General features: G+C 41.3%; 1 protein-coding gene across 3 annotated transcripts in view; it reads left to right on the top strand.

Annotated features, from left to right (window-relative positions):
* Positions 1-372: 372 nt before the first annotated feature.
* LOC145497021 (uncharacterized) overlaps positions 373-25,844 on the top strand; it is a 31,374-nt gene continuing 5,902 nt past the window's right edge. The window contains exons 1-2 of one of the 3 annotated variants that reach the window (XM_081476817.1): positions 373-779; positions 2,417-25,761. In XM_081476817.1, coding sequence (XP_081332943.1) covers positions 2,503-25,761 — 23,259 coding nt within the window. In that variant the 5' untranslated portion in view covers positions 373-779; positions 2,417-2,502. Of the gene's footprint in view, positions 25,762-25,844 lie in introns of all 3 variants that reach the window. The other 2 variants (XM_081476807.1, XM_081476799.1) reach the window with 2 other exon arrangements.

Genomic DNA, 25,844 nt, shown 5'->3' with positions numbered 1-25,844 from the left:
ATCGGGCTTTCGGAACAACCCGGCCCGAATTTTTCTGTGGTATTGAATTTGAGTCACGGTTCGACAAGGTGGAGAAACGATATCAGGTTTTCAACACGCCCGGCCTAATGTAAAAAGATGTTAAAATCAATCAGTGAGACAGTGACATAGGTTATACAGGAAAAAATATTTTTAGCTCACTATATGAACGTCTAATTATATGAACTCCAGACCGTCAATGGAACCTCTCTTGCAAGAGCTCGGAATATTTTTTAGGTCTCATATCTCTTATTAATTAAAGTTTGACGTGTATCATCATCTCTTTCCATGTCATAACATTGGCGGATCTAGGGGAGAGGCCCGAGGGGCCCGGGCCCCCCTTTATTTTGGGTAAAAAAAGAAGAAATCACAGAAGGAAGAAAAGTCGGCAGGGCAAGCAAAACAAAAATGTGGTCAGACAACTGTTTGCACAGGCAATTAGACGAAACTTTCACTTTAAGGCAATTAATGCAACTGTGGCTGAGCGAGACAACATTAATGTCTGATCTCACGAGTCCACTTTGGCAGAAATCCATCAAAGGCGTATTCACTTTGTGTGTGTGTGTTCTCGAAAACAAACCTGTAATACCAAATATAAAAGTCAGAGTTTGTGCAGTGACAGGTCCCGGATGTCCCAGTCGACTATAAGACACAACATCGCACTGCAGTGCACGTAATAAGGGCTAAACGAGTCTGCAGCCTTAATTACGCCATGGATTAAGTCAGGGAGTTGTCACTGCCGGAAAATCTGCATAGCAAAGGTAAAGAATGACTCAAGACATTTATATTTCTCCCGTGTCTTTAGTTGAAAGCCCAAGACATGTCGTGACGATATTTTACATGGTGATAGAAAATGACGTTGCTTTCCTTTGGAAAACATAGATGTGTCATACACTAGGTGTTTCAAACGAAAAAAAACACAAAACACATCATTGTTTGCTCCTTAAAGTCAACTATGCTCTGCACACGTAGTGAACTCGCTATAGAATCGCTTTTAGAATCGAAACCAATTTACATCTGCAGGATCTAGACAAAAATGAACTCATCAATGCAATAAACCGCATTGTGGCAAAAACTCAAAAATGGTGTTTACGGTTTTGAGAAAAAATTTGTACGCCAAGCCCTGTGAGAGGCTGCGATTTGTGTCCAAGAAATGACTTGAAATTGCGCTGTATGAGTCAAATATTTATCTTTATCTCACCTGTCCTGCTGGTGGGTGATCAATTATTAAAACGCTTTAGCAGCACATTTGTATACCTTTTGCGCGTTACTATACTTACTGAAGTTCGACGCACTTTTGCTTGATCGGCTATACTGGTTTTAACATCACTCATGGCAGATGGATTCCTTTCCAATCAGGATTTGCTGCCCTAGAAAGAGCTAAGCAAGGCTGTCGAACGAAATAGTTCTTGAGGATATACTTAGTTTTGCGGGTGAAACTGAAATTTTTTTCTTGCAAACATGGAGGAGTTTGAGGCGTCCTGTGCAACTGCTGCAGAAACTCTCGCCAAGGAATTTGCTAAGGAAAAAAATGACATTATTTGCGGTTTTCTCAAGGAGAAAGAAATAATTGAACTGATGCACAGGGAAGAAATGAATAACCTAGTCGAAAAATTTGAGGAGGAAAAAGAATATCTGCGACATGAATTTGAATTAGAAAAAGAAGACCTGTTGCAAGGATTTCAAAAACAGCAGGTGGAAAAGACAAACGAGTTTCAACGCGAGCGAGAAAAAATTGAAACAAAACAAGCCAAGGATCGCCGATCGTTTGAAAGGACTGTAGAAATGAAATACAAAGATGAGAAGCTTCAAATGAGACAAGAGTACGAGGAGGTTATCGCGGAAAAAAACGAAGAAATAAAAATACTGCGACGAGAATTGCTGCGCGTACAGCATCAAGGAGACGGTTTAACCAGATCCTCGCCAGACGATGGTATTTATATTAAACGAATCGAACACGAAGATGAGTTAAGGCGCGCCAGCAATAACTTTGAAATTGAAAAGCTAGAACTTGAGAGAAAATGTGATCGAGAGAAAGCGAAGATTGTGCAGGTTTTTGCGAATCAGGCTGAACGAATGAATGCAAACTTTGATGAAGAGAAACAGAGAATGCAACAAGATCATCGAAAGGAATTGGAGTTTAAACTAGAAGTAACGGAAAGATTGCTCGCTGAGAAAAGTGATCTTGAAAGAATGAGAATGATCCAACAATTTGAGCGCGAAATAACCGAGCTAAAGGAGAGTTTAGAGATTGGTTTCAAAGAGAGGCTTCTTGAGAAACAAGAAGCTATTGATGAACTTGAAAAAGAAAAAGAGGCATTGCTTAATGCATTGCACACTGAGAGGTTTAGTTTAGCCCAAGTTTATAACCGTGAAATTTCGTTGCTTACAAATCCAGATGGGGTAACCAAAGAAGACGTGGAGGTTGCTCTCATCGACGAAATTGCAAAATTGAAACAGGAACATGATAAAGCGTTGATTGAGATGGATGGACAACATAAACAGAAGATTGAGGTGATTAAGCGGGGACAGCAACCTACAAAGGAACTGGAACTCAAACATCGCAAGGAAATCGAGAGACTGAAAAAGGAATTCGAGACAGAGAAAGAAAGTCTGGAAGCAGAATTCAGAAATGAGCAATTCAACTTGTTGAAGAGTTTCGAGTTTGAAAGAAATGACTTGGACCAACGATATGAAGAAATTATCAACGAGAAGGAAATGGAAATTCAACAGAAGGAAGAAGACATGCGACTATTGTACGAGGGAGAGCTTGATGAGCTTAAATCAATAGTAGAAAAACAACGGGAAGAGCTGGAGGTCTCCAAACAGAAACTGGGCGACTTGGCTTGTGAAATGGAAGAGTTTGTTAGTGAGAAGAGCAGGATTGAAGAGCGATTGCACAAGGAGAACAATCAAAGCCAAAACCTAGAGCAGAAGATAGATAAAAATCTCCAAACCTACGAGAAAAATTTGAAGGAAGCAGAAGCATTGCATCAGCAGGAAATCTCTAAGAAAGAAAAGGAATTTACGAGAGAGAAAAATGAACTAAAGAAACGACTGGAAAATGAAAAGCTGAATTTGCAAAAGGAAAACGAAACGCTCAAATTAAAGCTGGAAGAGATCCAACTAGCACCAGAAAACGCATTTCTCACAAGCAGTGAGAACATTCTAGAAAGTGATCTTGTTGGAAACAGTGCATCAGATGAAGAACGCAGCCCTGCAATGGGGAAAGAGAAATCAGACCACGTAGGGAAAAAGAGCCCATTGCAAGAAAAAGAAGGGCAAAAAGTCCTAGCGGATAAACAACAAAGAGTCGAACGCCTATTGGAGAAGACAGAAGGCAAAGAAGAAGGACGCGTTCAGAGTAACACAATGGACGACGTAAATGCGTTTCTTCACAAAATCAGGGAAAACTTGAGGAATTGCATCCCCAATGAGGAAAAGAATGACACCTTGAAAGATCTTCAAATGCGCAATAAGCGCATGAAGGACGCAATCAACCAGACGATAATGGAGATTGACAATCTGTGCGCTGGCAAGGATGAGCATGAAGTTGCCTCGCTGAGGGATGACCAACCAAAGTTTTCTATTGAAGATCAGCTTGTTGCTCTGGAGAACGTTTTGGACGAAGGCGACTTCTGCGGGAGAAGTGAAAAATCTGGTAAAGATCAATTGAACGAGAAGTTGAAAAATATTTTCAAAAATGCGCACAGATGTCATGAGGTGGAAAAGTTAAAGTTAAAAAAAGAGCACCAAGAAGAAATCAAGAAGCTGCTGAAAGAGGTTGCCGATGAAAAGAGAGCGAGAGTACAAGACTCTTTGGAGACTTTGAGATGCCTTCAACAGCTAGACCCTAGTGGGGATCAGTTTCAGAATTATGATGCGTTGAAACCGCCAACTGAAGAAAAAGGTACATCAACAGATGATCTTGATTGCAGGAAGGACATAAGCAGCCCTAATGGAAAGACAAGGACTGGTAGAGAAAACCGTAAAACTCCTTCAGACATCGAGGAAGAGCTGAGACGAGAGAAAGAAGATATGAGACGTTCAATTGTTGAATTGGAGAAGAGTTTCATGAAAGAAAAGGAAGAGCTCATGGAAAAACTCCAGACACAGCACAAGGAGTTTGTGATGAGCGCTGATGGGGAGATAATTGAAAATCTCCTAAAGCAAAAGTCCACTTTAGAAGAGGCGTTCAATCTCGAACGATTCTATTTAAGCAGACTTTATTACCTGGAAATGAAAGAAGAACTGGAGGATATTCTTTGTCGCAAGAAAGAAAAAATGAAAAGAGACTTCGAGCGCGACAAGATGGACACTGTCTTAAAATACAAAAGTGAAATTACAGACTTGCACAGCTTGCTTGCCGAGAAAGGAGAAATGGAACTCAGGCTGCTGCAAGACAGAAATGACACCATGCAAAAGCTACTAGCCAGCCAAAAACGAAAGAGCCCTGAGAGAGGAGGTAAAGCTGGAGATAAAAGGAACAAAAAAGGACGACTTGAAAGAGAAAAAGAAAAACTCGAGGATAAAATTCCTCTTAAGAAAGAAATAGCTGAGTTACAGAAGAAAAGGCAACAAGAACATGAAGTAGCCGTTGCTAATCTTAAAGAAGCCTTCGATCTTATAAAAGAGATGATGTCCAGCCCGGCATCATTCCCACGTGAAGACGAGCAACAACTTGACCGATATAGTTTTGTTAGCGAGGATCCGCTTACTTCGCCTGTTAACTCGCCTAAAGATAAAACAAGTGAGAGAAGTATCAAACCAGCTAAACAACTTCTTTTATCTGAAGACGACATCTGCAGCAAGGATGAGTTAAAGGCCGCTTTAGAAAACCTCATAGAACAAGTTCTGAACGATGACGAAGATTCAGTTTATGACTCGGAGACAACCTCTGGTGCGAGTTCAGACCTGGAGTCAGACGATTCAGGTCCTACGACCGTGAACGGAGAAAGCGACGAAGGAGCGTATTCCGGGCCTGAATCGAGCGAAGGTGATACATTACACATCAAGAAAGCCGAACTGGATTTTGCCTTTAATCTCGAGAGGTTCAACCTTGGAAGAGTCTATTATGGAGAATACAGAGACAGCTTGAGGAAGACCATGAAGAAACTAGCCAAGGCCAAGGACTCTCTCCGTAATAAGAGAAAGGACCTGGAAAATGACATGCTTAGTGGGATCCAAAAGCTCGTCGAGAGAACTCAATTTGGTGACAGACAATTATCCAAAAGAGGCCCAGGTGCACAAACCCCTGAAGGGGAACAGGCAGTCATCACTGATCACGAGGACAGGACAGAGGACGACATTGATGGTAGACAACTTACAGAAAGCAACAAGGAAGACGATGAGTTAATAGAGAATTCCCATGGCGACATAGAAAACGACGAGACAGAAAAGAAGAAAGACAATTTTCAAGAGAAAATTCCCGAAGAAACACTTGAACAACCATGTTTACCTGAAGATGAAAGTCCAAAAGCTGTAAAGGAAGTAATCGAAGATAAACCCCCGGATGAAGTCATCTTGAATAAGGAGAACAACCAAGATCGTCATCGTGGTGAAAATTACGACGAAAACGCTACTATTGCTCACAAAAACGAAACAGAAACTGAATCAGAAAGTGACTCAGGTATAACTGAGGGAAACGAAGACAGCCAAGCTAGGCTGTTAAAAGAGCCTGGATTACTTGAAGAAAAAGTTAATGAAGAACGTATGACAGAGCAAAGGGACAATATTTCTCCATCTCTCGAGACTACTGGAAGTCAAGGGCTGAAATACGATAAGGAGAAAGAACCCGATTCAGGGGCCGAGATAACACCCAAAGATAAATCGTCTGAAAAGCCGGTTTCCAAAGACGACAAATTAACCGTGGGGGATAAAGGAGAGGTTTCCCGAGAAAAGAAAAGTGAGGAAGAAGATACCAATGCAGATCAACTTGCCAAAGAGGTTATTCTGGCGGAAAGAGAGCATGCAAATGGGACACATTTAGAACCAGAGGTCAAAGTCAGGGATGAGTCCTTTGAAAAACCAGCTCAAGAGAACAACGGGGGAAATAAAGGCGACGAAGAGCCCATTCTAGCGGAAAAAGAGAATTTAGGTGACATTGACGGAGAAAGTTCAGGGCCAGAGATCAAAGGCAAAGATCCTTCTGATGAAAAGCCATTGAATAAGAAACCTGAGAGGCCTACGGAAGAAAGAGGAGAGGCTTCCCAGGGCAATAAAGGCGTGGACGAAGATGTCGGCGAAAGACAAGAGATCATAGAAGAAGAGATCAAAGCGGAGATTAACGCCAAAGTTGCAACTTTTGAGGAACCTTTTACCCAGAGCAGCGAGAGACCCACGGAAGACAGGGAATGTATTCAGGAATATCAAGACTCGGAAAAATTAGACAGCGAAGAACAGTCTGCGAACGTAGACATTTTAACGGAAGCAAAAGGTGAAGACCATCTTAATGGAACAACAGAAGACGAAAGGATCTCTGCTGAAAAGAAAAGCAAAGACAGAGACGCAATGGGAGTGAACGCTGGCGAGGATACGAAAGTATTAGACACTGAATTTGAAGTTACAGAAAAAGAGGAACAGTCTGTCATTGATAAAGAAGACGAAAGTCATACACCACTGGATGAAAAATGGGTCGCTTCTGATCATGAAGGGGAATGTAGAGAAGACGAGAAAACAAGTAAGGACGATAAAACTGAGGACCATGCTGAAGAGCTGGACGGCGAGTCTGAATTGGGAAACCCCAATGAGTTAAAAATGAAAATTGAACCTTCTGACATGTTGACCAAAGAAGGTGAGATCGTCAAGAAGAATGACACCCCAGAACATGATAGACTTTCTGAAAGGTCAAACACCCAATCCCAAGCAACAGACGAGGAGTTTGAGAACCTTCATCGCCAAGGTAGCACATCGCCTGTTAGCGACCAAGATCTTATTAAACAGCTAAACAGGAATAACAAGATACTTCAAGATAAGTTCAATCTACTGCGAGAATTAGTAGGCAAAGGATTTGTGGATGAAATTCCAGAACTAAGCGACGAGAAAGATAAAGAAGAAAACTTGGTAGCGCTAGAAAGTCTGTATAATCTATATGCAGAAAAGGAACAACTTACAGATGACTTAAAGCAAGTGGACGCACAGATTAAGGAGCTCTCTGAAGCAGGAGATGACAACCTTAGGGATCTCAACAGGCGGCTGGATGACGAGGAAATGAGGCTCTTGCATTCACTGGGAGAAATTGACAAAAGTCTTAAAATGAATGAAGATGAAAAGCTAACAGAACACCTTTTAAAGGAAAAAGAAGATGTATGTATGAAGCTGGACGAAATTAACAATCTGCTAAACGAGCAGAAAGGAGTAATGGTAGAGCCAGGAAGCAGCGACTCCCATACTGTTCCTAGACTCATGTGTAAGAAGGATGTAATAAAGGATGATCTATGCGAAAAAGCAAGACAGCTTAACTACAAAGCAAAGATGTTGGAAAAAGCAACAGACGAATCTGGGAAAGAAAAAGAGAAATTGAAAAACTCGTTAAACAGCTTGACAGCTCAACTTGCAGCTTTAGAGGACGGCTTGCAGGAAAGTGACAACGATGCTTATCCAGCAAAGAGCAGTAAAGAACTACCACCTGAAACCACGTCTTTGGTCAAAAGTAAAAAAGACGCCGAGAATCAGAGAGCAAAGTTAGAAAGGGAAATCAAGAGAGCAGAGAGTGATATTGGGAGATGCGGCAGGATATTGGAAAGACAAAGAAATAGGTTACAGCCCTTTAAGAGAAAAAGAACACGCATCCAAGACTCCCTCGACTGGGTCAATTCAACAGTGAGTAATGAGGGCGAACAAGTTTCAAAACAAAACAGAGACTACGTGAAAGACGGTGTTGAAGCATCTGATCAAAGTAAAACTGAGGCTCAGTTAGTGGACAAGGATAACGTTTCAGATAACAATGACGCTGAAAGTGAAAGACATGGAGTAATCGACGCGAAAATTGAAGAACTGGACTTTGCGATCAGCAGCCTCAAATTACCTCGCGAGCTTGAGAAAGAAATCATTGAAGGAATTCCCGCAGCTGACATACTGGGTATCGTCAATCGTGTTAAGCCGCATACCGAGGAGGACTTAAAATGCCTGGAAGAAAAAATACTCCACGAACAAGACAAACTAAGAGAGGCCGGTTTCATTCATCCCACGAAACTAATTGAAGATTTGGAAGAAAAAGAAAATTTGACAAACGAAATTGAGGAACTGAATAATTACCAATCACGTGTGGACGGATTCAGAGATGAAGAGGACTACCCTTTTGTTGAACAACTGGAAAACTTAATCTTCAAGAAGGAAAGCTTAGAAGAAAAGATTTCCAAGCTGGACGGTGAAATCTGTAATGAACAGCGCAATTTTCTTGATGCCCGACAATTCACGATAACTGGATATGTAAACACAGAATCAGAATCAAATATCAAGGGGCTTCTTGACACTAAAGGAAAGTTAGTGATAGGCCTACAAGATACCAACGAGAAGATTCTACAGAGTCTCAGTGCAGGTGGTTTAAAAGGATCGCAGTCTGAATTTATAGAGGAATGCGTTGAAAGAAAGGTGAAACTTGAAGAAGAAATAGAGAAACTACAGGATAAAATAGACGAGGAAACAATGAGAGCGGCTGAGATGCTGGCAGATCTTCTGAAACAGAAATGTGCAATCAATGAAGAGCTGAGAAACACTAAAGAAAATGCAATAGAAGAAGTAAAGAGGTTGCAGGGAGAATATTCTTGTAATGCAAACATTCCAAAAGAAATGAATGAGCCTCTTAAGCAAGCCCTTCTTACTGAGGAATCGGAGACCAAGTCCGCTGATCTTCAAGAAAGACAAGTACTGTGTCAGAGACAAAGAGAGATGGAAGAAATTATCAAGGAAAAAGCAGAAAGTTTAAGACAAGCTAAACGACTGGAGCACGATCTAGATGAGGTGGAAGGTTCTCTTGAACAAGTCATCAGAGAAAAGATACCTGTAGATAAAGAACTTCAAAAAATTGGTGAACACGAGTATGAAAGCAGAGGAACAAGACTTCCTTTATCGTTTGCAAGCAAAAAACAGAAAGAAGAAGGAACCGAAGCGAAGAAACTGGAACATGAACCAATTATGGACGGAGACGCACTCGATAAGTTAATCGGAGATTATACATTGGTAGACACATCAAGTCAAGAGCCTCTTAAAGATGACAATAATGTTAGTGAAACTACACTTTCTTTGACTGCAACCCATGAAAAGGATGAGACAGACAAAGATTCAGAACAATCGGAAGAAAACTTGGATGACAAACGTCGAGAACTGAAAAACAACCTACGTCAAACTGAGAATCGCCTAAACAATATGTTACAGGTCTCTAGACCCTCTGACGAGTTAGAGAAATATGACCTAGAAAAGCTGAAATCTCTGATTGCTGAAAAAGTAAAGCTGAAAGAAGAGCTACGGCAAACAAAGTTATTAGAAGACCTGTTGAACAAGAAGGAAACGTTATTACAGGAACAACTTTGTGGAAAGGACGCTTGGAAAGACCACTGGGAGAGGAAAGGAAAACTCGAAGGTGAGCTGAAGAAATTGAATGAGTTAGTTGATCGTAGAGAAAACGAAATGCTGGAGATGGAAGCGAAAAGGGCAGATAAGGAAAAAAGATTAAATGAGCTACACAGCGACAAAGAAACACTTGACGCAAAAATACAAATTTTAAAAGAACAAATCGACGGGGAAAGACGAGTAGTTGAGGCCAGCTTAGAGGAATTAAACACAACCATCAGTGAACACGAGAAATTTTCTAGCGAAGAAGAGCAGGCACTTAAACAAGAATTGCAGGTCTTGCAGGATGAGATTGAATTATGCAGAAAAGAGGCAGAAGAAGTGGAACGAGAGTTAAATGCTCTCAAGGAGGAAAATCGCCAAGGAAAAGCTGCCATTCCTGGAGATGCACTGAACCTTGAGAAGTTGCTAATTGAAAAAGAGAATTTAAGAGAGTACTTAGCTGAAATCGACGTGACACTTGATAGTAGTCAAACCGATGCTATCAAGCAAGCAGCTCCCACTAACATTGAAGAATTACGGACTCAAAAGAAGGAAGTTGAAATTAAGCTGGAAGAAATACGAGAGGAAAGAACAAAGTTGGACGTAGAATTTGAAGATGAAGAGATGGATGAAGTGATGATGGAGTTAGCTAAACTAAAAAACGAACTAGAAGAAAGAAGACGAGATGTCTCCGAACAAATACGTGGCTCGGGAGTAGTAGGCAGACTGGCGGAGAAAAGGGAACAACGAGAAAGTAAAATGCCACGTTATTATATCGCAGGAATTTTAGATGAAATGACAAGAGATGAAAAGACACTGACTGAGTTGATAAAGGAGCAAGAGGACATAAAAGCTGCCTCTCAAAGACAAAGGGAACGTCTGGAAGATATGGTTGACTTGGTGAAGTCCAAAGTTGGTGACGATCTTTTTAACGTTATAACATCAATCGGGCCTGAGGACATTCAACCAGACGAAGGAACTGAATACCGACCAGGTATAGACGAAGTACAAGGTAATGAGGCAACCATCAGTGACATACTCAATGATCTTAGCGCCGAAAATGAAGAACTAAGACACATGAATGGTGAACTCAGTTCAGATTTGGAAACGCTCAAGGAGAAAATTGGAGAGGAACTGGTTGAAGCACTGCTGAAGCAAAATCAGCCAGAGAACGAGTTGGAATTTAGAGACGTTATAGTCGCTGTTCAGGACAACGAGGAGACGCTGGCAAGCTTATTACGGAAACAAAAGGGAGAAATGGACTTAATTAATGATATGCTTGGACAAGACCTCTTAGGTGCTGTTTTAAGGACAGACGACCCACTTGCCACGAGCAATCATGCAGGTTCCGCTTTGGAACTTATGGCTCCCACCATAATGAAAACATACGACGAAGATCTCCAACATGTGATTGCTGTGTACGAAAAAGTGCTGGATAATCTTTCACAAGAAAACGACCTGCTGAAAGAAAAGCTGGGCAAAGATCTCTCTCGAGCACTTCTACAAATGAGCAAACTACCAGAACCTCAGGTGGGCATACACAACAAAGAACAGAATCCGCATAGTCCATTTAGCACACAAGATAGAAAGAGAGGTCTTGATGAAGTACAGTTTGACGGGAAACCTCTCTCAACAGCCGTCAGAATCAGTGGCAACTCTCCATCTTTTGTTGAAGGGCCTGTGCTCCCATTTCAAGAAACCTCAGACAGGGTTTCTAAACTTGCTGCAGGTGGTGACACCGGTAGTGATACAGAAAGGACGGCGAAGGAAAGCATAGGAAGTCACGATGTTCCGGAGCTCGAGACATTAGAAATTAAAGAACCTGAGAGACAGCAAAACCAGCAAGTGGAAGACATAGATCACTTTAATGTTACAGACACTCGACTAGAAAAAGGGAATGCACCATCCATGAAACAGTCTAACATCGGTCCCAGACTCAGTAACATTGTTGAATCACATTTTGGTTCTCCATTGGAGAAAAGCTCATCCGAGATTTCCGATGAAGAGGAAGGAATGGCGAAGGGATCCTTAAAGGCGCCGACAATAATGAGACACAGTGGTAATACACTTGAGGAGGTCATCGCTAAGTACGAAAACGACCTTAAAAGACCTGCAAACGAAAGAACAGGCGGTGATGATAGGTCTCTCGATGGCATTCCTGAAGAAGAAGAAACGATTCAAGGTATTCTTAAAGCCCAAGAGAAGAACAGTGAAATGCTGCGTCTCCTGAAAGAGAGACTTGGAGAGGATTTAGTCTATGCCTTGATTGAAGAGAGAGAAGGAGATCACTTAGATGATCCAACGACCGATGACGTCCCAGCCAGAGAAAGAGAAAAATATCTGATAAAATCGGATACTGGAGGCCCTGTCGAGTCAAAGGAGGGTGACAAAAGAAAAGCTGAGGAAAAATCACTATTGACACAAAGGAGCGAGCCAGTCAAGGAACACACGTCCCCTGAAGCAGAAGAAAAGGAAGATCTGAGTAATGAATTTTTACCAATGACAAAGCCTGCAATCATAATGGATGACGAAAGCGACTCAGGACAGAGAAACCTTCCTGAAGAAGATATCGCAAATAAAAGAATATTAAAGGCACCAAGTATCGCTATTGAAAATAACAAAACTCTTGCTGATGTCATAGCGTTTTACGAAAATGGACTTGATTCGTTGCAGTCTAAACTAGGACCGTCCTTGACAAATACGCTGCTATCTATGGAAAACCTAACCACCGGCGAAATTGAAGATAGTGACCACAGAACGAGAGAGACACCTACAAAGGAATTAGAAGAAGAAGCACCAAGCAAAAAGGAGCAAGGAAAAGCTGACGACGAAGACAATGATGTGAAAAGTGATAACGAGGTAACAAATGCCCAAGACAAAATGGTAGACCTAGTCAGCGTTGAGGAAAACTACCCAGCAAAAGAATTAAGAGCTCCCGATATCATGGCAACAAGTGGAAAGACTCTTGAAGAAGTGATAGAAGATTACGAAGAAAGAATTAACGAAGAGCTTAACAACCTTGAGAAGGAAGTCAATCTCTTAAAGGAAAAACTTGGTAAAGACCTTTTCTATACTCTTCTCCCGCAACCAAACATCGAAGTAGAGCCATGCCAAACAGAGGAAATAATAGACCAGCAATACCCTGAAGAACCCGACCGGGAATCATTTTCAATGGTAGAAGGGATTTCTATAGCAGACGATTTAAAAGCAAAATCGCTATTACGAGACGACGGCAATACTGTAGAGAATATCTTAAGAAAGTACGAAAGACAGCTCGAGGAACTCGCAAAGTTAGTTCCAAATGAAAATAACGAAGGCATCTCGATTTTAGACCTGACATCGAATTACGAAGACAAGCTGGCGGATTTGAAAAACGAAAACAAGGCATTCGCGGACCGTTTGAAAAACCTAACGGAAATCATAGGCCCCGATCTTCTAAACAAGTTAGAAAATATGGAACATAAAGACAGCAGTGAAAACGATGAGGGTATTGATGGCGTCGGGGAAGATGGTATAAAGGTGCCTGAGACAATGCAAAAGGAGGGCAAGTCACTTGAGAAGGTTGTAAGGAATTATGAAAAAGAACTAGAAGTTCTAAGGGATATGCTTCCAAACCAAGGTGAAGAAAACAATTCTATTTCAGATATAATTAACGACTACGAAGACAAAATCGACGATCTTGAAAACAGAAACAAGAGTCTTCAAAACGAACACGACAGACTTGTCAGTAAAATTGGCAGTGACCTTGTTGACGATATTGAGACGTTACTGTTGGATGACAAAGAGTCTGATGGAGACATCATCCATGCCTCAGATAGCAATTTTTCTACAAAACAAGCAACATCCAAATCCAAAAATGAAGGTCGATTTAACGCCCCAGAAATTATGAGAAGAGACGATTCAACACTTGAAGACGTATTGGAAACATATGAGAAAGCACTAGGGCTGCTCCCTCGCCAAGCCGCTCCTCCAGATGACAGCTTTGTTGACGGCACGATTCACACGTTTGACGGCATAATGAGAGAGAATAAGATTTTGAAAGACGCCCTTGGTGAGAGTTTAACAACAGACCTTATAGCAACAGCAGAGGCAACTCCACCAGTGTCGGGAGATATAAATCCAATATTCTATTTACAGGACACATCAAAGGAAGGTGGTGAGACAGGAGAATTAAACGGTCAGTCTGAAGAGAAAAATAAAGAAGTGGCGGCTAAAACTGCCGAAAACATGAAACAGCCAAGTCAACAAGACCCTAAGGATGGTATGGCCATTTGTCCTGATGTTAGTAAACTGGTAGCCGAGGAACCTGTAAAAGATGCAAAAGAAACGATCGAAAGTATCCTCAAAAACTACGAGAAGGAGCCTGAAGCACTACGCAAATTAATTCCTAGTGAGACAAGTGAAGGAGTTCCAGTGTCCGATCTGGTAAAAGAGTACGAAGATAGGATTGAAAAATTAGAAAAGGAAAAGGACACTTTGTTGAAGATGCTAAATGACCTTGAGAAAAACATTGGGCCCGGTCTTATGGACGAAATGCAAACTTTTAACACCACGAATAAAGAGTCTGGCAGCGATCATTTGGATGGCAAGAGACCTTTTGATCTCCACGCTCCTATTTTAATGGAAAGTGAAAACAAAACACTGGAAAGCGTTATAAAACGTTATGAAAATGAATTGGATGCCCTTCGAAAGTTGGTACCACACCAAGGTGAAGGGGAAGAGGCAGACGCAATCTCAGATATCATAAAAGACTATGAAGACAGACTTGAAGACCTTGGTGACAAAAACACAATTCTCAAGGACGAGTTATCTGAACTTGAGGAGAAAATTGGTCACGGCCTCGTCATAGATCTTAAGAACTTGGCAGTAACCAAAGCTGAGACGAAGGAGAGTGTGAGCGAGACAGATGAGAGCGCGAATACCAGCGTGAATAAAGAATCTGACATAGATCGTTTGGATGGCAGAAAACCTTTTGATCTCCACGCTCTTATTTTAATGGAAAATGAAAACGAGACACTGCAAGGAGTAATAAAGCGTTATGAAAATGAACTGCATGCCCTTCGAAAATTGGTACCTTGCGAGGGTCAGGACGCAAGCGCAATTTCAGACATCATAAAAGATTATGAAGACAGACTTGAAGACCTTGGTGACAAAAACAAAATTCTCAACGACGAATTATGTGGACTTGAGGAGAAACTTGGTCACGGCCTGGTCACAGATCTCAAGAACTTGGCAGTATGCAAAGCTGAGGCGACGGAAAGTGTGAGGGAGACAGAAAACAACGGGAATACCAGCGCGAATAAAGAATCTGGCAGCGATCGGTTAGATGGCAGAAAACCTTTGGATCTCCACGCTCCTATTTTAATGGAAAATGAAAACAAGACAATGGAAAGCATTATAAAACGATATGAAAATGAACTGGATGGCCTTCGAAAACTGGTTCCACATCAAGATGAAGAGCCAGGCGCAATCTCAGATCTCATAAAAGACTATGAAGACAGACTTGAAGACCTTGCTGACAAAAACAAAATTTTCAAGGACGAGCTACGTGGACTTGAGGAGAAACTTGGTCACGGCCTGGTCACAGATCTCAAGAACCTGGCAGTAAGCAAAGCTGAGACGACGGAAAGTGTGAGGGAGACAGAAAACAACGGGAATACGAGCGCGAATAAAGAATCTGGCAGCGATAGTTTGGATGGCAGGAAACCTTTTGACCTCCACGCTCCCAATTTAATGGAAAATAAAAACAAGACACTGGAAGGCGTTATAAAACGTTATGAAAATGAACTGGATGCCCTTCGAAAATTGGTTCCACTTCAAGGTGAGGAGGCAGGTGCAATTTCAAATATCATAAAAGACTATGAAGACAGACTTGAAGACCTTGCTGACAAAAACAAAATGCTTAAGGATGAGTTATGTGGACTTGAGAAGACAATTGGTCACGGCCTAGTCACAGATCTCAGGAAATTGGCAGAGAGCAAAGCTGAGGCGAAGGGGAGCGTGAGCGAGACAGAAGAGAACGGGAATACCAGCGCAATGAAAATAAAAAGAACGTTCAAAGCTCCTAAGATAATGGACGAAAGGAGTTTGCCACTAGAAGATATCGTGGCAACATACGAACAAGATCTTTTTAATCTGGAGAGAGAAAACAATGTCTATAAGGACGGTCTTGGCCAAGGCCTCGCTTTAGCTTTAATGCAACTGGCGAAGGACAGAGGTAGTTACTCTCCTGAAGAATTTGAAACCTACGACCAGCCAGCTACTTCTAAATCGAATAAAGAGCTGCCGGATAAACAAGAGCAGAGCCAAGAAACAAATTCCAAATATACGAAGCAGCCGTTACAGAATGTCGTTGACGATGTAGCAACGGATGATCCAGCGACACGTCCAGATGAAATTAAAGCAACGAATCTTCTGAGGGAGGAAGGGAAAGACCTCGGAAAAATATTGAAAAACTACGAAAAGGAGCTGGAAGCACTCAGACAATTAACTCCTGACAAAACAGAAGATGGCATGTCAATTTCAGACCTGATTTACAATTACGAAAACACGTTCGAAAATTTGGAACGCGAAAACAAGCTGTTAACGAAGAAGTTGGATAACCTCGTTGAAACTAGTGGCCAAGACCTTTATGATGCGTTAGACAATTTTCACCTTGATAAAAGAGAAGGCGATGCCAAAGACTATACCAGTGACAGAGAGGTTGACATAGAAGTGGTTAATGTGATGAAAAGGGATGACAGAACCCTAGAGAACGTCGTTAAAAATTATGAAAAAGAGCTGATTGCTTTGAGGAAACTGGTGCCTGTTGAACAAGGTGAAAGTGGCTCCAGATCAGATGTTATCAAAGAGTACGAAGACAAACTGGAAGACCTTCAACAACGAAACGAGGATCTCAGTAAGAACCTAGATAGACTAGAGGAGAAAATCGGAAGTAATCTTTTCAAGGATCTTAACAAATCGCACCCAGAGGGAGATGATGTAGGAAGTACTTCTGACAATGTTTGTTTCCAGCAGGAAGCAAAGCAGTCAGAAACTCAGTTAAGGTCAGGAACTCCAGAACTAAAGACCGAAAAGGAACTGACTTTAGAGGACATAATGGCTTCCCAGGAAAACGATCTCAAAGACTTGTCAAAAGAAAACAAAGCATTCAAAGATGGACTTGGCCCGAGACTGGCAAAAAGTCTGTTGAATGTGGCAGAGAAAAAGGAAATGCCTCCCCTGAAGAATTTGGACGCTCAGAGTCACGAAAGCAATACGCAAGTCAACGAGGAACCAATGGCTTCGACATTACCAAAGAAAGGAAAGGGACGTAAAAAAGAACGTATCGACAAAGGAAGTATGGAGGACTTAACTAAAGTGTACGCCCAACCGTTTGACCAAACCAACAATGATGAGACAGAAGTTAGCACAGCTTCTCCACCTGGTGATTTGAAAGCCGAGACCCTTATTAGAAATGAACGCCGAACCATAGAGAATATTCTAAAAAACTACGAAAAGGAACTCGAAACACTAACGCAACTAATTCCCACTAATGATGGAATCTCGATTTCAGAAGTGGTCGCAAAGTACGAGGACTCTATCGAAAGCCTGGAAAATGAAAAGCATCTTTTAGTCAACAGACTAGATAAGATAGAGCAGAAGATTGGCCCGAAACTACTAAGCACAGTAGAGAATGGAGAGCCAAAGGCGGACCCAAGATTAAGAGACGATACGGATCATGAAGACGAGAGTACATTAATGGCTCCAGGTATTATGCAAGAAGAGGAAACAACCCTTGAAAATGTAGTCAAAACATACGAGAAGGAACTAGATGCCTTGAGAAGTCTATTTTCAAATGAAGGAGAAGGACGTTCCATTAACGATATGGTGAAGGCCTACGAAGAAAAACTCGACCAGCTTAGGGCCGTAAACGAGAGTTTGAGAAGTGATTCAGAAAGATTAGTAAGAAGAATTGGACCCAATCTTGCCAATGACATTAAGGAACTTGAAGAAACCAGCAATGATATAATTGAAGGTACTGATCAATCAGACGGAAAGTCAGATTCGGAGACTGAAAATCCGGTTAAAGATTTAAAGGTCACTAAGATTATGGATGTAAAGAAGTCAACTTTAGAAGAGGTAGTGGAAACATACGAAAATGCGCTTGGAATTCTCCTGAGTGACTCGTCGTCTACCATGGATGAGTTAAACTCAGAGAATTTTATTGATGATCGAACAAGTACTATCGAGGAACTAAAGCAAGAAAACGAAATCCTTAAAAATAGCCTTGGCGTTGCCCTCTCCCAAAGATTATTAGATATCACAAAAGACGACGAAGGTGCAACTCAGCAAAGTTCTTATGAAAAAGAAGAAACAGCTGAAATCTCGGCCGGAAACGCGGACAGTGATTTCGACTTCAAAGAGTCCGTCAATGTCTCTAAACATTCGCCTCAGGAAAGCAGTCAGAAAGATGCCACGAGTCTGTTGTCGCCAGTTGAATTGAAAGCTGAAAGTCTCGTCAAAGAAGAAGGGAGAACAATAGAAAACATCCTGAAAAGTTATGAAAAAGAACTGGATGCTCTGAAATCACTGGTTTCTAACGATTCGGGACAACCAATTGACGCTATTTCAAGTCTAGTGACAAAATACGAGGACGAGATAGACTTACTCAAAGAGGAGAAAAACAACATGGCGGAGCGATTAGAGTTTCTTGAGAGCAAAATTGGCCCTGATCTGATGAATGACATGGAAAAGCAAAAGCATTTGAATACGAAGGACAACAAGGAAGTTTTGGTAGGTATAAGAAGTGAGCTAAAGGCTCCAGCTATCATGGAAGAGGAGAACAAAACACTTAAAGCAGTTATAAACTGTTACGAGAAGGAGCTTGATGCTCTTCGCAAGCTAGCTCCTAACCAAGAGGATGGTCAGCAAGTTTCTATTTCGGACATCATCCAAGACTACGAAGATAAATTCGATGAACTTAACGACAGAAATAACGCACTAAAAAGTCATTATGATGCTTTAACTGACAGACTTGGCAGCAATCTAGTGAACGATATTCAGGGGCTAAGCGAGGATGACATTGAAAGGGAACCGTCTTTCAAGGATGAAAACGAAACTAAAGGAGAAATGAAAACTGCTGGAACAGGAAAACAGCTTAACGCGCCAAAAACCATGCAGGAAAACAATTCAACGCTTGAAAATATTCTTGAAATATATGAAGAGGCCCTCGGGTTTAATTTCGACAGCACGGATTCACCCAGTGAAGACACACAAAAAGCCAAAGTCCCTAACAACCAGTTGGAAACATTCAAGAAGCTTCAAGAGGAAAACAAAATCTTTAAAAACACTCTGGGAGAACAATTGGCCGAAAGCATACTGGAGATGGCGAAGGCGAAAGAACTTGAAGCTTTGGGCCATGATGGCGACTCTATGCAGGGTAAAGATGCCGGGCATCATGATACCGTCTCCGAGTTGGCACAAGACAGGAGGCCTTTTGATAGGGAGGTGCCTACTTCATGGGATAACTTGACAGCAAATGCATTAATGAGAGACAAAGGAAGCACGGTAGAAGACGTCTTGAAGAGTTACGAAACTGAAATAGACGTTCTCTCTAAGCTAATTCCAAGTGAGACAGAGTTGGGCTATTCAATATCAGAACTTGTTAGAGACTACGAGGAAAGGATTGAAGGCTTGAAATCAGCGAGCTGTAGCTTACAAAACAGGTTGGAAAACCTTACACTGAAAATTGGCCAAGATCTTGTCACTGACTTGGAAAGCCCAGCGTCCGCAAAGAAAAGAGACGAGGATGGCTTAAAGGCAACAAAAGTTGTGCAGAAAGAAGGTAAAACTTTAGAGGACATTGTAAGAAATTATGAAAAGGAACTCGACGCCCTTAGAAAGATTGCTGCAGAGCAAGGAGGAAACCCATACACCATTGCCGATATGGTGCAGGAATATCATGACAAAGTCGAGGGATTAAAAAGGGAGAATGAAAGCTTGAAGAATGAATTTGGAGTTCTGAAACAAAGAATTGGCTCTGACTTGATAGAAGACGTTACATCAATAAAGAGTGATGTAAAGAAAGATGATTCTAATGAAGACATGGAAGCCCAAACGTGCAACAATCAATCAAAGCTAAAAGCCCCAAGAATCATGCAGGAAAAGAACGTCACTTTGGAAGATGTTCTGCAGTCATACGAAACGGCTTTGTCGACTGCTCCCGGTGAAGATGTGATGTCAAAAGTACGTGACATTTTGGACGATAAAACAATCGAAAATCTGCAGCGAGAAAATAAAGTGTTAAGAGATACACTTGGCGATAGCTTGGCGCAAAGACTATTAGAAGTTAACAAAATGAAAGACGTTACCGGTTCAAAACAATCCGATGATTTTAAGAGTCCTACCATAGCGTTGGTCAAAGATAAAGGAGCAACGAATACTGCCGGAGAGACTGAATACCCATCTCTTGAAGTATTGACAAGTGAACTGAAAGCAACGGCACTGATAACAGACGAAGGAAGAACGATAGAAAATGTTCTTCGAAACTATGAGTGGGAACTTGAAGCCCTTAGAACTGATCGCAAAGAAGCTGAATCGAGGCCTTCAGATAATACAAAACACGGTGATAAAAGTTTGGAATTGGTAAATTTGGAAAGTTTTAAAGGTAAACAAGATGCCGTTGCTGACAGGGTAGGCAGCCCTATGACAAGTGCTTCTGAAAGAGAAAGTCAACGTTCCGAAGAGAAAGATATTTTAAAAGAAAAAGTTGGAGTTGACCTTATAAACGAATTGTTGCTACTCAGTGAGACCGACTCAGGAACAAAACGAAGATGGGAAGCAGTTGAAAAAATGAAGGAGGAGGAAAAGACTCTAGCTGACATTTTAGACACCTATGAACAGGAGTTAGAGAGATTGAAAAGAGAAAAGAATGCCATGGAGGTTCTAGTGAATGACAATGAAAGCGACGACCAGTCTGCTCTTGACATCATTTCGCAATACGAGGATGAAATTGAACATCTAAAGGATAAAAATAAAGAACTCGAGGCGAGATTGTCGGTTCTGATTGCACGAATAGGTGATAACCTTGTAAATGATGTTGTCAGCATTCACTATCATCAGACAAGAACGCCTAGGTCCCCGTTAAAGGCTCTTAAAATAATGGAAAAGGAGGAGAAGCAACTTTCAGCCATTTTAGAGCAATATGAAAATGACATTAGCAAATTGACAAGGGAGAATGAAATGCTTAATGCTATTGCGAGCAAAGAAAGCGCGGACGGGAAGTTGTTAACAAATCTTGTTTCGGAATACGAGCAGAAGATTCAAGAACTGCTAGATGACAAACGTAAGACAGAAGCCGACCTCAGGGTATTGTGTGAGAAAGTGGGAGGATCTTTAGCAAGTGCAATTCTAAGACCAGGTGAAAAGGGACAGACAACACCGCTAGATGCCCTTCATATTATGGAAAATGAGAGAAAAACTCTCGCTGAGGTCACAGAACAATACGAAACTGATCTTGCAAGGATGAAGAGAGAAATCGGCGCATTGAAAGGCCTTGTTTCAGAAGACTTAGAAAAGTCTTCGTTTATGGACAGAATATCAAAGTACGAAGATGAGATCTCAAAATTAAATGACAAAATACGAGAACAAGCTCTGCTGGAAAAGAAGGTGGGCATAGATTTGTCAAGACAGCTGACAACGTTGGACGAAAATGTAAGCGAAAGGCTGGAAGATTTCCCATTCAAAGCCATTGAAATGCTGGAGAAACACAAAGACACGACACTCGCGGATGTCCTAAAAGATTACGAGGAAGAACTGGAAAAGAAGGAGCATGAAATATTGACACTTAAGGAACTGGTGTCAGGTGACATCCTGGAGATAGCAACATCCCAAGAACGTGAAATAGATGAACTCAAGAAGGTAAAAGCAATTCTTGCCAATGAACTGGACTTGATATCTGGTAGAGTTGGGAGAGAACTAACTGACGAAATAATGAAAAGGCAACATCAACTGCCGAAACCAGAAGTAAACCAGTTTTATCTTGAAATTGTGGAAAGAATGGAAGCCGAAGCAAAGCCCCTGGCTGATATTCTTGAACACTATGGAAAGGAAATAAGGCTGATGCGTAGCAGAAACGAGGAACTGAGCAACAGGGAAAATAATTTTGCAGAGGTTTCCGAGAAAATTGGGAAAGATCTTGTGAATGAGCTTTTAAAAGGGGATTTACCCGAGGGTTCTCAAACCGACACTAAACCTCCATTTCAAGCCTTAGAGTTGATGTCTATAGAAGAGAAAACGTTGGGCGAAGTTATTTTTAACTACGAAAACGAACTGGAAAAACTGAAAAGGGAAAACGGGGCCCTTCGCCTGTTTACAGAGAAGGGAAACTCCCAAGATAATTCAGTCCTTGATATTTTATCCAACTATGAGGAGAAAATCGAAGAACTAACAGAGGAGAACAGAGAGTTCAATAAGAGACTGCAGAAAATTTCTGAAAAGGTAGGACCTGAATTGACAAATGAATTGCTCAAACTGCCGGATGAACAGAACAAATCTTCAGCGGAACCTGTAAATGAGTTACAAGCATTGAAAACAGTCAGCGAAGGCCAAACCACACTAGCCCATGTGCTGCAGAACTATGAGAGGAGACTAAGAGAAGGTGAGGAGAATGACCTCGGTCCTTTAGTTTCGGGAAAGCCTATCACAGAGGATATAAAGTATGCAGAGCTTGTTCGTGTCAGTGAAAGCGAGCCCGAAATTACTGTTTCAGAAGACGAGCCACTTGAAAAATGCAGATACCTACAAGGAGGTGTTTTGAATGAAATTGATTCTGATTTGTACCGGTCTGTTGACCCTAAAGAAATTTCACCGGCAGATCAAGAGCAAATTAAAAACTTTGTCGATGTTAACACAACATTACGCAACAAAGTAGAAAGATTATCCAGGAAAGTAGGCAGAGAACTTGCAGAGGAACTGATGAGGCCACCAGAAGATAAAGACGATGAATACAATGCAGCAGTCAAGTTCTCTTCGGTACGGGACCTTGATGCTTTTGATGACGTAGTCACAGAAAGAGCGACATTAGCCCAGGTGTTGGAAAGCTATGAAAAACAATTGAAGCGAACTTTGCAAAACGAGAAAGCTGATCCTGGTAAACCTCTTGTCGAAGGTCGCATTTTGAAAGAGGACATTAAGCGTGCCCAATTGCTGCGCGCCAATGAATACGAACTGACAGCTTTGACTATGCCTAGTGATCAGTGTTCTGTTGAGGAGAATATTTATGATATTCGTGAGGGGGAGGTCGTTAGCGAATACAAGCTTCCCAGTGCTGATTCCAACTTGGCACAGGATGAAGAAGGCACAGCTGCTGCAAGCAAAAGTGCTGGAAGGAGTGAGACCGATGGTCGTATAGTCCCAATTGATCTGGATCTAGCGGCTTTAGAGGATCTTATTTGGGACAAACCACAAACCATGATACCTCCTAAAGAATCATTCATGGAATCAGAATCATGCAAGGATCAGGAAATAGTTCAAGAAGAAATCATAAGAGTAGAGATTACCGTGCGTGAAGAGCATTTCCATTCCGAGTACATGGAAGAACTCTTTGGCAGTGATTTTCCAGTAGTAAAGCAAGAGGACCAATGCGAAGAACCAGATTCAAAGTGGGCTGAAATGTACTTGAACGAAAAACCATCAGAGGCAAGTGAAAGTGATAACTACGAGTTGGAGAGTCTGAAGAACAAGGTCAACGAACTAGAAAAAGAACTTGAGGAAGAGAAACATTTGAAAGAAAAGTATGAGAAAGATGTTCAGGATCTGCTACAGGACATTGTTGACCTCAAGATGAAACAAGCAGCCGACGATGACGACGAAACGCCAGAGGATGCGCGCAATAGGATACAAGAAGAGATCAAGTTAAAACAGGACCACAAACGACTTCAGGAGGACTTAAGGAAGGAAAAGAAGAGAAGACTTTCCATAGAGGAAAGCAAAAAGGATTTGCTAGATGAAGTAGATAGCTTGATGAGAGAAAAAGAAATGCTTCTAAAGCAACAAAATGATGCGAAAGATGGTGAAAAACTATTAGAAGACATGATCAATTTAAGGAAGAAACTTGGAGAACTAGACACAGAAAACAGGCATTTAAATAAGGAGGTCAAAGAGCTGAAAGAAGCGTTGAGCGAAGTGTTGGTTAATCACGATGACGAGAAAAACAAATTATTGGCGGATTGTGAGAAAGAAAAGTCGCAGATGATGGAAGAGCTGATGGCTTCAAAACTTGAACTCGAGACTCAGCTACAAGAGCTGCTGGGAATGAATGACGATCTTAAAGGAACAATCAAAAGCCTTCAGGAAGAGCTGAAGGAATCAAGTGAAAAGTTATCCATGGAAGGAGAAACTCCAACCGAAAGCGAATCCAAAAGTGCCGAAATCAACAACAATGAGGAAACCACTATTTTCTTGGTGCAGAAAGAAGCAAACGAATACGAAAGAAATCTTCTGTACGAAAGAGATAAAAATGAGAAATTGAAAGAACAACTTGACGGAACAGAAAATGCATTTAAGCAGACGTTGACCAAGTATCAAGACGAAATCAAATCCATAGAGACAGAGAAAGCAAAGCAAGAGGATGAACTGCGGAAAGAAATTGAAATTCTTGCTAACAAGCTTCAGTTAGAAAAAGAGTCAGCTGAGCAGCAACGAATAGACTTGGAAAACATTGTTCAAAGAGAAAGGGAGCGCTTGAAAGAAGATATAGAGACAGAACACGAACGGGAGAAGAAGAGATTAAAGTATGAATTTGAAGATAAAGAAGAGGAACTCAGTAGGCAGGGAAGGAGACGTTCAGCAGAATTGAAAGACCAAGAGGAGCAGTGGACGAAGGAAAGAGAAGAACTACAAGCAATCTTCCGAGCCGAGAAAGAAAAACTACAAAAAGCGTTCGACGATGAATTGAACAGAAAAATAACTGAAAATGACGAGCAGCACAAACAAAAGAATGAAGAAATCACAATGGAAATGAATCAAAAGTTTGCTAAAGAAAAAATGGAAATCACGGCAACCATCGAGAAAAAGATTTATGAACAGTTACTTGATAAAAATATAACTGCGGAAACTGACTTTCAAGAAGTTCTTTCTAAAATTTTGCAGGAACATGCCAAAGAGATCGAAGGCGTGGAGAACGATATACGGAAAGCTGAGGAAAGGTTTAAAGAAGACAAAAACAAGCTGATTGAACAAAATGATAGTGAAAAAGGAGCTTTAAAGAAATTATACGAAGACGAAAAGAAGGCCCTCGAATCCACAATTCAAAACCTTTTAAAAGAAGTCGTTAAACTAAAGCAACAACGAAAAGAAATTAGAATGATTCACAAAAAGGAGAAAGAAACTATGGAAGAGATTTACGAGCGGGATCGAATAAAGTTTAAGGACGACTGGGAACAGTACAAGAGAGATTTGCTAGGCAAACTTCAAGAGGACTTTGACAACAAATTGGCAAGCGAGACGACGAAGCTTGAGACGAAGCTAGAAGAGATGAAACAAGAGCTGGGCCAATCGGAACAGAGGAGAAAAGAACTAGAGGAACGTTTGAAAGGAAATGCCCTCGATAATGAACGTGCTAGAGCCTACGAAGAAGCCAAGGGTGACAAAATTGACAAAGATGATGAGGTGCATGCAAGGGAGCTAAAGGCTGTGAAGAAAAGCTTAGAGGAGGAATATGACAGCAAGCTTAAAGAGGAAAAACGTAAGTTTGAAGAAACGTTGCAAGGCTTAAGGCGTGAGATTGGAAACCTGCAAGAAAAGCGTAGGCTCATTCAAGACAAGATCTACAACCAGGACCCTACTCTCGTGGACAGAAATTTAATAGAGAAGAGCATTGCGAATTACAAAACGGAAATACTGTCTAAAATGGAGGAAGAAGTTTCACAAAAAATAGCTCGCGAGAAGAAGCCTCTGGAAGAGACTATAAAAGAACAACAGATAGAAATCGATGATTTAAAAAAACAACGCTGGGAGTTGCGGAACCAGATAAGGCGGGAGCGATCCAAACTAGAGGAAGAGCTTGATCTTGAGCGAGAAAGAATGGAAAATCAGTTCTTAAGGGAAAAAGAAGAGTTGAAAAACAAGCTTGAGACTAGATTGCAAAGAGATATGACAAAAAGAGCCATGGAAGACAAAGTAAACAGAGCCCTTAGTCCGATTTCAAACGTGAGTACAGAATTTCGCTTTAAAATATACGTCGGTAAAATGAATCATATTCTAATGTTTTGCGACTACTGACGTCTCTGATC

This window comes from Orbicella franksi, chromosome 1 (assembly GCF_964199315.1).
Source record: "Orbicella franksi chromosome 1, jaOrbFran1.1, whole genome shotgun sequence".
Classification (NCBI taxonomy): domain Eukaryota; kingdom Metazoa; phylum Cnidaria; class Anthozoa; order Scleractinia; family Merulinidae; genus Orbicella; species Orbicella franksi.
This window is presented reverse-complemented; position numbering and strand designations above follow the sequence as displayed.